This window comes from Notolepis coatsorum (assembly GCF_963971535.1).
Source record: "Notolepis coatsorum genome assembly, contig: SCAFFOLD_937, whole genome shotgun sequence".
Taxonomy (NCBI): Eukaryota; Metazoa; Chordata; class Actinopteri; order Aulopiformes; family Paralepididae; genus Notolepis; species Notolepis coatsorum.
In genome coordinates this window covers 70,001-81,498 of record NW_028168960.1, presented here as the reverse complement: position 1 = coordinate 81,498, position 11,498 = coordinate 70,001, and the positions used below count along the sequence as shown (strand labels likewise).

Here is an 11,498-nt window from a genome sequence, read left to right as displayed (position 1 = left end):
CTAACCCAACGACACCAAGGGTGATAACCCTAACCCAACCACACCAAGGGTGATAACCCTAACCCAACGACACCAAGGGTGATAACCCTAACCCTAACCCAACGACACCAAGGGTAATGACCCTAACCCTAACCCAGCGACACCAAGGGTAATGACCCTAACCCTAACCCAACCACACCAAGGGTGATGACCCTAACCCAACCACACCAAGGGTGATAACCCTAACCCAACGACACCAAGGGTGATAACCCTAACCCTAACCCAACGACACCAAGGGTGATAACCCTAACCCTAACCCAACGACACCAAGGGTAATGACCCTAACCCAACGACACCAAGGGTGATAACCCTAACCCAACGACACCAAGGGTAATGACCCTAACCCAACGACACCAAGGGTGATAACCCTAACCCAACGACACCAAGGGTAATGACCCTAACCCTAACCCAACGACACCAAGGGTAATGACCCTAACCCTAACCCAACGACACCAAGGGTAATGACCCTAACCCTAACCCAACGACACCAAGGGTAATGACCCTAACCCTAACCCAACGACACCAAGGGTGATAACCCTAACCCAACGACACCAAGGGTGATAACCCTAACCCAACGACACCAAGGGTGATAACCCTAACCCAACGACACCAAGGGTGATAACCCTAACCCAACGACACCAAGGGTGATAACCCTAACCCAACGACACCAAGGGTAATGACCCTAACCCTAACCCAACGACACCAAGGGTGATAACCCTAACCCAACGACACCAAGGGTGATAACCCTAACCCTAACCCAGCGACACCAAGGGTGAGGACATGGAATGGAATCAGACCTGAGTGGGGTTGACAGTGGCTCAGGTGGTGGAGCGGCCATCTGGTAATCGGAGGGTTCCTGGTTCGATTCCGGCTCCTCCTAGCAACATGTGGAGGTGGTCTTGAGTGAGACACTTCCGATGAGCATGCCGCCACCTCGCATGGTCGCCTCCACCGTCTGGGTGAATAAGTTGTAAAGTGCTTTGGATAATATATATAATATTAATACATTATATTATAATATATAGTGCGCTATATAAATGCACCATTTACCATCCATTTACTGTGAAGTGATGTGTCAGAAGAAGAACAGGCTTAGTTTGACTGCACTAGTGGGCTGACTTCATAAGTAGGGTTAGGCACTAGTGGGCTCACTTCATAAGTAGGGTTAGGCACTAGTGGGCTCACTTCATAAGTAGGGTTAGGCACTAGTGGGCTGACTTCATAAGTAGGGTTAGGGTTAGGCACTAGTGGGCTGACTTCATAAGTAGGGTTAGGGTTAGGCACTAGTGGGCTCACTTCATCTGTCTACAAGGTGTCAAGTCATATTTATTCATAAAACACTTTTAAAGGGTGTCTGGGTAGCGCAGCTGACTAAGCGCCTGCCTACCACCGCAGAGACTCTGGGATCAAATCCAGCTGTCAGCGGTACCTCCGGCTTGGTCAGTCGTCCCTACTAACACAATTGTTAGCGGGTGGGAAGCCGGTGGGGTGTGTATCCTGGTAGTTGTAAACAGCGACTCCTACTGGTCGGTCGGGGCGCCTGCTCAGCGAGGAAGGGATCTGGGGGAGGTAGTGTGATCCTCCCACACGTTACGCTCCCCCAGTGAGAGTCCTCGCTGTCAGGTGAAAAGAAGCGGCCGGCTGACTCCACATGTATCGGAGGAGACATGTGATAGTCTTCAACCCTCCCTAGGCCGGCAAGTGGGGTGGAAATGCGTGCAACGACCAGGAAGGGAATTGGCATAACGACTTAATTGGGATGGGATAAAAATACGGAAAAAAGGGGGGAGAAAAAATAGATCAAAAAAATAAAACACTTTTAAAAGCAGCGGACATTGCCCTCGTCACCAACGCAAGAGACACCAGGTTCGAATCCGGCTGTCGCCGTTGCCTCCGGCTTGGCCGGCCGTCATACTAACTCAATTAGCGGGTGGGAAGTCGAAGGGTGGTAATCTGGACGTTGTAAACAGCGACTCCTACAGGTCGGTCGGGGCGCCTGCACAGCAGAGACAGGAAAATGGCGGGGGCAGTGTGAGCCTCCCACACGTTACACCTCGCCAATGAGAGTCCGCGCTGGCAGGTGAAAAGATCTGACTGGCTGCCTACACATGTATCGGAGGGGACACGTGATGCAAGGCTTCTATCCTCCCTACAACCGGCCAGTGGGGGGTACATGCGAGCAACGTTCAAGACAGGGGAGGGGAGAATTGGCACGGCTAAATTGGGATGGGAGAAAAATAGAAAAAGGAGGAGTGGATAAAAAGAAAAAACGTTTAAAAACAACCCACGTTGACCAAAGTGCTGTACAGACCAGGACAGGTAGTAAGATCAGAAGGAAAGGCTATAAAACAACAAAAAACAACACCTCATAGGCACAAATTAACCTCTTTAGCCAGAGCGGTCCGTAGGCGGACCGCAGATGACATCATGTCATAAATTAATACAGAGCGTATGAATCAAAGTAATGTTTTTTTTCAAATGTATCCAAGAGTAAACACCCTAACCATGTCACAACAGCAGTCATAGTGTATACTTTCAGCAATACGTTTGTTTACCAATAGTGTTGACAGAATCCGGCTATAGGGTGACAATAATGTGGTCAATAGGCATGGTTTGTATCTTTAGCCTTTAAGCGGCGTGGTTTATTCATTCACAGCACATGAGGTCTCCTCTCACTGAGAGGCTGGGGGGAAAGAGGTAGAGTAGGAGGAGACATCTCTATTTATACTCGCCACCTGGTGGTGTCTTGAGTGGCTCCGCCTAGAGCACCCTCTAGTGGAATGTTATATATGCAGTTAGACAGTTACTAACAATCCTACATAGAACCTCTGACTTCAACACTCCCACTTAGGGTTGTATAAGCATACTGGATAACTTATCCGAAAAACATTTTACAAAGGAAATAATATAATCCAAAACATCAATAGTGTATGGCAGTCAATATTTACACATTAAACATGACCTTTGCAAATCTCTTCAATTTCAATTTGGAACAGGTTTCCTCATAGTGTCTGCTACCCTGTCGTCCGTTTGGACAATAAATCGGTGTCATTCTTTCTTCTCTGATGACAGATCTGATGAGATGATATTTTCTATATCGACATGTTTACATCTATGTTGGCACACTGGGTTCCTAGCAATCACAATGGTTCCCTGGTTGCCCTCAAACAACAGTCTTCATATATACATAGTGTCCATCATTTTTAAATAATGTTGACAAAACGCCCCTCATCTTCAAAAACACAATATTTGGTATAGAGGATACATACCAATTACCTACTACATATTAAGCAATATATTCATAATCTTATCTCCATCACTTCGAGCAGTTGTTCTAGATAAACACATTTTGCATTGTCATAGCTAGAAACATATACTCGGCCTCACAGGCTGATAGTATCACTGTGGGCTTTAAGCTCTAAACCCTTGCTGCCCTTTCTGAAACACGGCTGTTCGTCTGCTGCACCTCTGGGATAACGAAAAACATGTTTTTGGCGTAGTTCAATGCTTCTCTGTGGGGTCAGCAAAATACTGTGACAATTTTACTCACTACAAAACATAGGTCAGGGCGAGTACAGGTTGTCTAACAAATGAGGCTACCCACAGCTTTTCTATACATCTCGTACTTCAGTCAAAACATCTCAGGATCTTTTCCACATAATTAAATCATTGAGAACATGGTAAGTCATCCACCTTTGTATTTAAACATGGGATCCATTTCTGTATTTAAACATGGTAAATCATCCACCTCTGTACTTAAACATGGAATTAAACATAGGATCCATTTCAGTATTTAAACATGGACTCTAATCAGGTATTTAAACCTGGATTCTACTCCTCCCGTATTTAAACCTGGAGTACCCTCCTTCAGCATTTAAGCAATTAGCTACGAACCATACTTTGTATTTGTCGTGGCCTTCAATACCCTCAAGGATTGAATGCACCCATTTCCCTCCCACTGTCTGTCTGCCCTCTGGTAACTTGGTTGAATACACCCATTTCCCTCCCACTGTCTGTCTGCCCTCTGGTAACTTGGCTGGAGCAAAGGTGTGGTTGTCCTCTAGGGACCTCATCTCCTCATCCCTTGCTCTCTCCCATTTACTTGGTTTGGGGGACAATGTGACCTCTTTAAAGGTCGCGGGTACCCCACTGACTACCCTGTAGCAGTAATCAATGGTGGTAAGTGTACTGTCACCCTCGTCACTCCCTTTTCGGGCATAATCTGTCAGATACTTTGGGGGTTTGTGTTCCCTTGAGGGATACCTCCCACTGCTTGGGGCACTTGACGTCACCCTAGGGTGCTCCTCGTCATCGCCCTCTGGGGGTGGCTGACTGTCTGCCTGCACGACCGTGCTAAGTACACTGGGCTGATGTGTCTCTGTTTCTACACACCTTACTCTGGAGTCCAGCTCTGGCTCCTCTGTCTGTGTCTCACTCTCACATGTTGTCTTTGTGACAAACTTGACTAGCATGTGTTTCTGCACTCTCCCTTTACCGGGATGATAAACTAGGAAAGCGGGGCTTCCCTTGTCGTGCCCTACAAAGAGTCCTTTTACACATCTGGACTCAGGCTTTCCCCTGTCCTGCAGGTACGCATAACACACTGATCCAAATCGGTGCATTCTGGCTAGATTACACTTATTTGCTGTCAGTGCTGTATACGGGGTGGTGCCCGAGTGCTTATTAAAGCACCTGTTTCTGGTGTAAGCAGCTTCTTGCACCGCATAATGCCATAGGCTCTTAGGTAAGTTACTGTCTACTAGCTTACACCTAGCCATTTCGAAAAGGGTGCGCCATTTCCTCTCTGCCACTCCGTTCTGGTGTGGGGGATATGGACGTGACGTCTCGTGTCTTATCTTGTACCTTCTCAACAGTGATTGGAACTCTCTGTTTGTGAACTCTGTTTCGTTGTCGGACCTCAAGCATCCTACGTTACCATAAGGGGCTACGTCTGCCAGGAATTTCTCTGTGGCCTGGAGTGTGTCACTCTTTGCTTTGAGAAAGTAAACAAACACTGCTCCAGTGCACACATCTGTAAAAGACTGTACATATCTAAAGCCTCCTGTGGACTCGTTGCTTACTGGACCGGCTAGATCCGTGTTAACTAATGCAAGTGGTACCTTTACTTTTTCTGTGGGATTTCTGTTTCTCGGTTGAGTAAACTTCCCCGTTTTGCACACTACACAATTTTTGTCAGGTCTACACTTTTCACCTTCAATGTGCATGCCTTCTGTCACTGCTTGCAGTTTCAGTAAATCCTCGTAATTACAATGACCCATAATCTCGTGCCATGTCTGAATATCGTGACTGGCCGTCACGCTACACATTGTGAGAACTGGGGTCTGGAGCACAGCCCAATTGCTGAATACACGAGAAGAGATAGGAGCGGTTTCAAGGGTGTTTAATGTTAATTGAGCAACACAGGAATTGGGGGGAAATAGAACGGGGTTAGGTTCTGTCCCGTGGCTGCCGCGGCGGCAGTGAGCGAGCAAGCGGTCCTGGTGCTTGTCGTGGGAGCTGCTGGGTGGCAGCGGGAGAATAGGTGTTCCTCTTCGGGAACAGGTGACGTCCAGGCAGGGACGGCGGTCCTTTGGGGCACAGGAGAGAGACGGGTTAGAGCAAGCAAATACACGGAGGGTATCTAGCAGCTAGAGCTGCCGCGATTACCGCATTACCGCGGTATCGCTGTTACATCACAGCCACCGCAGAGTAGGCTGAATACCGCGTCACCGCTGTTTTTTATAATAATAATAATAAATTATCCTCCTCTCGTTGGGCTTGCGGCTCTGCAGATATACCCTACTCCTCTCTCGAGGTTCCAAGCGACCCTATTGGGTACCAGAAAAGTCACGTGAAACATTGCAGACCACTGATTGGTCAGAAGAGAGTCGCGTCACACGTTGTAGCGTCATGCAGTGTGTTACCACCAATCGGCAAGCGAGTATTAGGTTTTTACTTCCTGAATGTCAGATCATCACAACACGGCTAATAACGTTAGCTTTAACTCTCCGCCGGAGTGGACTACGATCGCTCCTAAGGAGTACTAAACGAGACATAATGATTTTACTGTCTGCAACGAATGTTATAATAAAAGCCCTTCGTTCTATACACTTGTCTGATTGAAAACTTTATTAACAGACCGCAGAATGGGACAACTCGGCACGCTCTGAGCAAAGAAAGGAACTGAGATATGAATAGAGTATTGCTTGCCTTGCTATTGTCCGGTAAATACGCTGATGTTATTGAACGTATAACTATATAATGTTAATGCCACAAAACGAATGCCTTTATTATAAAGTAGTAACTTTATAGTAATAATAATAAGAAAGGGTCGGGGGGGTTAGGGGTAACCACCCCTGCCCGCGACACCGAGTGAACGGCGCACGACCAGAGGGTAAACTTCGAATCCGTGTTTCACTTTCAATAACTAATGCGTGCTTGCCGAATCCCAAACAATATTCATGCTGCAAAGTCATCCTCTAAAAATAGACATTTAGACTAGAGGCAGGCTATATGCTATAAAGAGTAGACTACTACTAAAAAAAAAAATGCATTCAAACTTTTTTTTTTAATTTTTTGTGTGCATGCGGTAATAACCGCGGCGGTAGGAAATATTTTGCAAATTTGTGCGGTAAGGAAATAATCAATACCGCGGCAGCTCTACTAGCAGCAGAGCTTTCGGCAGAGACGTCGTACCTGGGCAGTGGTAATTAATACCACGACAGCTTCTGGTCAGCGTCGAGGTGTAGAAATAGTCCCCTTATCAGGGAAGGATTGAGTGCAGCTGGGGAGAGTGGGGTGCTTGACCGTGTGTGAATTAGGGGGATGGAATACAGCTGGGCGTATGAGGGTGAAGGAAGAAAGAGAGGATGAGGAGGAGTGCGCAGTGGATAGAGAGGGGGATGAAGAGGAGCGTGTGGAGGACGTGAGGGGAAAAGGAGGGGGAGTGAAGTAGGCCTGTGCTGTGATTATGACAGGACCCCCCCCTCGACGGGCGCCTCCCGGCGGCCCAGGCTTGTCAGGGTGAGCCAGATGAAAGTCCTGGACGAGAGTTGGGTCCAGGATCATCGAGCGGGAGATCCAGCTCCGCTCCTCCGGGCCATAGCCCTCCCAGTCGACCAGGTACTGGAAGCCGCGGCCGCATCGCCGCACGCCCAGCAACTCCCGGACCACGTAGGCCGGGTGGTCATCTATCACCAGCGGAGGAGGGGGCTCTGGAGCAGGGGGAGACAGGGGACTGGAAACCACCGGTTTGAGCTGGGAGACATGGAAGGAAGGGTGAATGCGCATATGGGGGGGGAGCTGGAGCTTGACAACAGAGGGATTAATGAGGGACAGGATCTTGTAGGGCACCACGAAGCGGGGGGTTAGCTTTCGTGAGACGGATTTGAGTGGCAGGTCTTGAGACGAGAGCCATACCATCTGACCTGGTACATAGGCGGGAGCCGGGGTCCGGTGGCGGTCGGCGAAGCGCCGGTTCTGGTCCGCAGTCCGGAGCAGCGTAGCCCTCGTCTCCTCCCAGATCGTCTTGCAGCGACGGAGATGGTCTTGCACCGACGGCACGGCGATCTCCTCTTCCTGGGCAGGGAACAGCGGGGGTTGGTAGCCCAAAGACGACTCAAAGGGGGACTGACCTGTGGCCGCCGAAGAGAGGGAATTGTGGGCGTATTCCACCCATGGCAGGAAGGCGCTCCAGCCGGAGGGGTCCCGGGCTGTCACGCAGCGGAGTGCGGATCCCAGGTCCTGGTTGGCCCGCTCCGACTGGCCGTTGGTCTGAGGGTGGAACCCGGAGGAGAGGCTGACCGTGGCCCCCAGAGCCCGACAGAAAGCCCTGGGATATGAACTGAGGGCCCCTGTCGGAGACGATGTCAGCCGGGATCCCATGGAGCCGGAAGACGTGGAGTACCATCAGGTCAGCAGTCTCTGCAGCAGAGGGGAGTTTGGGGAGAGCAACGATGTGCACAGCCTTTGAGAAACGGTCAACAATGTCGTTGATGACATGGGACGACGCACCTGTGTCTACGATCAGTCCCCTCCTCTGGGCCCGCTGCAGCTGTGCCGGCCTGGCGATGCACGCTGTCCGCGCCCCGAAAGCGAAGTCTTCTTGTCCCGTTATTCTCCGGGCATCGTCTCGATCCGTCTCACGTCGACCGTCGCTGCCATCGTGTCCGCTGCCGCCATCTTGTCCACAGCCGCCATCTTGTCCGTAGCCGCCATCTTGTCCGTGGCCGCCGTCTCGTCCATGGCCGCCGTCTCGTCCATGGCCGTCATCTTGTCCATGCGCGTATCGCGCGCTCTGGTCGTGTTTCTTCATGCACGCTCTGTCTGTGTGCCCCGTGGATTTGCAGAAGCTACACCAGACGGTCTTTGTGCAGTCGCCTCTCCGATGGCCTTTCTCTCCGCATCGCCAATACACCAGTTCCGCCGTGTTCCTGGTCCTCTCCCTTGGCGTCGCTCGGGCCTTTAGCACCCTCTCTCCCGCCTCTGCGGCGGCTGGGTGGGAATCTTCTGAGGCCTCGAAGTTTCTTAACTTGGCCTTGAACTGTCCCAGCATCATGTCCGCTGAACCGTGTGTTACCAGGAGTGTGAACGGTTTGTACAGCTCCGGTAGTCCTCTCATCATCATCGCTTGGTGCTTCTCCTGCAATGGCGTCGTGTTCTGCTCCGCTCTGTTGGCGTATTCGGTCACAGTCTCGGTGTGCCCCTTCTTCAGGGCGGTTAGTGCTATGTAGAGGGCCACGACTCGGGGTCTTCCTCGCCCGATGTAATGCTCTCTCAACACCTCCAGGCTTTCTCGGCCTTTGTCTTTAGTGTCGCAGAATATTAGCCCCAAGCTGGTGTCGTCGAGCAGTGGCGCTAACTCACAGTAAGTACGCGTCTGCGTTACGCTGGTCGTCCAGGGCTTGCTCTTCCGCCGTCAGGTCTCCCGTGGGGGTTGTCAAGATCGTCTCCTTCAGTCCCGCACCGTGCATGCAGCATAGCATGCGCTCTTCCCAGAGCTCGTATTCCTCTGCTTTTCCATTGAATGAGGGCCATTTGCTCCTTCCCTTGGTCGCCATCCTCTTGGTTGATGGTAGGCGTAGCTTTAGCTCTTGTTGGCCTAGCATCTAGCCACGCGGTGCTCCCGGCGCTAACCTAGCCTATACTTTTGCTAAGCTTGCTACCCTTATTATTTTGCCCCGGCGTGATCTGGGCCCATAACCTGTTGACAGAATCCGGCTATAGGGCGACAATAATGTGGTCAAGAGGCATGGTTTCTATCTTTAGCCTTTAAACGGCGTGGTTTATTCATTCACATGGTATGAGCAGCAGCACATGAGGTCTCCTCTCACTGAGAGGCTGGGGGGAAAGAGGTAGAGTAGGAGGAGACATCTCTATTTATACTCACCACCTGGTGGTGTCTTGAGTGGCTCCGCCTAGAGCGCCCTCTAGTGGAAACAGTTATATATGCAGTTAGACAGTTACTAACAATCCTACATAGAACCTCTAACTTCAACAAATAGGTTAAAGTGTTATTAGTGAGATTTTAGTTTATGGAATGTGTTTATCATTTTGCGAATATCCGCCATTTTGAATTAGCGGCCCGTCGCCGGTTGTAGTCATATGATAAGAGGGCATCCAGAGCTCTCAATGAGTGTTGACATTTTGAAAAACTACATTTCCTAGCGATTTCCAGCTTCCTGCAAGCAAATGGCTTCCTGATTATTATTTTTTATTTCTCTTATTACTCTGGATTATATACCACAAAACTGAACGTTATTGGCATAGATTAGAGCGCAGCTAGTTTGTCTACCTTCTGTGAACATTTAGCAACCATTCGTGTTGAAATCCGATTCAAAATGGTGGACCCGTTGCAAGAATGAAAAAGCTGACAGTAGACAGTATTTACAGTAGATTTCATTCACGGTTCTTCAGTGCACACCTGGAGATACTAAATCCAAATTGAACTCTGTAATTGGAACGAGTAGATTTGGCCCGATCCATAGATGTGCAACATGGCTATAATAAGGTAATTTATATGCCTGCTATTCTATATTCTATATTTCAAATTGTTCTGAGCCCCCTCCTCTACTCGCTGTACACACATGACTGTGTGGCACAGCAGAACAACAACACAATTATCAGGTTTGCTGACGACACTGTCTGATCCCTCTTCTTCTTCTCTGGTGCCAGGTGTGGCCATCAGCAGCTACGCCAAATACTGCTACCGGAAACTGACGAAGGCTGCTCTGACCGGGGCCAAGAAGGTATGACATCACTTCCTGTTTTATTACTTACTCCTATAGCTTCAACCATATTCTCGTCTCGAGGATTCTGGTCTTCTCTCTCTCTCTCTCTCTCTCTCTCTCTCTCTCTCTCTCTCTCTCTCGCTCTCGCTCTCGCTCTGTTTCAAGTTTCAAGTTTCTTTAATAGTTGTCATACAGAAGTACAGAATACTTTTATACAAAATGCTTCTTACTGTTACGCTCCAGAGACTGTGCTAGACAAGATAAGTATGAAATAAAATAGTATAGCATGTAAAATAGAAGTAAAAATAGAAGTCACAGTGTTCAGTATAGACATATGAACAATGTTCGATGCAGAATAGAAGTAACTGAGTTACCATACAATATACAATATACTATGCAATGTACTAATATACAATACTATATAGTGCAAAGCAGAAATGGGATGAGGTACAATTTAGGTACAATTTACAGTAAGGTGTACAAGTTGTAGTGCAAATCCTTTACCAATAAATATAAAGTGTGTTTAGGTGATCTAAAGTGTGGAGAGTGGGTGCTGCAGTGTGTTGTTTGTTTAAAGTGAGTGTGTGCGTGTGGATGTGCGTGCTGTGTGCATATGATGGTTGTTGCATAGTGTTTATTGTTCGTTGAGCAGCCTGATGGCCTGGGGATAGAAGCTTCTTCTGAGTCTTTGTGTGTCCGGTATCGCTTGCCTGACCGCAGCAGTTCAAAGAGGCAGTTGTTTGGGTGGCTGGAGTCCTTGATGGTTCTCTTAGCCTTACCCCTGCACCGCTTGTTGTAAATGTTCTGGAGGGTGGGAAGCCCCCCTCCAATTGTGCGTTCGGCTGAACGTGTCACTCTCTGTAGTCTGCTTCGGTCTTGTGCAGTGCTATTCCCAAACCAGGAGGTGATGTTGCCAGTCAGGATGCTCTCTATTGTACATGAGTAGAAGTTCTTAAGGATCTTCTGACTGACTTGGAACTTCCTTAGGCGCCTGAGGAAGTAGAGGCGTTGTCGTGCCTTCTTCACAACACTGTCAATGTGTGTGGTCCATGTCAAGTCGTCGGATATGTGGGCTCCGAGGTACTTAAAACTGTTCACTCTCTGGGCGGCTACGTGGCGTAGTGGGCAAGGCGCTCGCCACAAATGCGGAGACGCTGGGCTCGCCTGTTCGAGCCCAGCGCTCCACATTGCTTTCAGTTTAGCTGGTCGTTCATACTAATACACATTGGC

At 49.1% G+C, this 11,498-nt stretch overlaps 1 protein-coding gene across 1 annotated transcript in view; it reads left to right on the top strand.

Annotated features, from left to right (window-relative positions):
• Nucleotides 1-10,212: 10,212 nt before the first annotated feature.
• The window catches only part of LOC311248818 (rho GTPase-activating protein 39-like), a gene marked incomplete at both ends in the record, with an annotated part of 68,484 nt that continues 67,198 nt past the window's right edge, over nt 10,213-11,498 (top strand). Inside the window, one exon of the mRNA XM_084339643.1 lies at nt 10,213-10,286. Within this exon, the coding sequence (XP_084195769.1) occupies nt 10,213-10,286 (74 nt within the window). The remainder of the gene's footprint in view (nt 10,287-11,498) is intronic.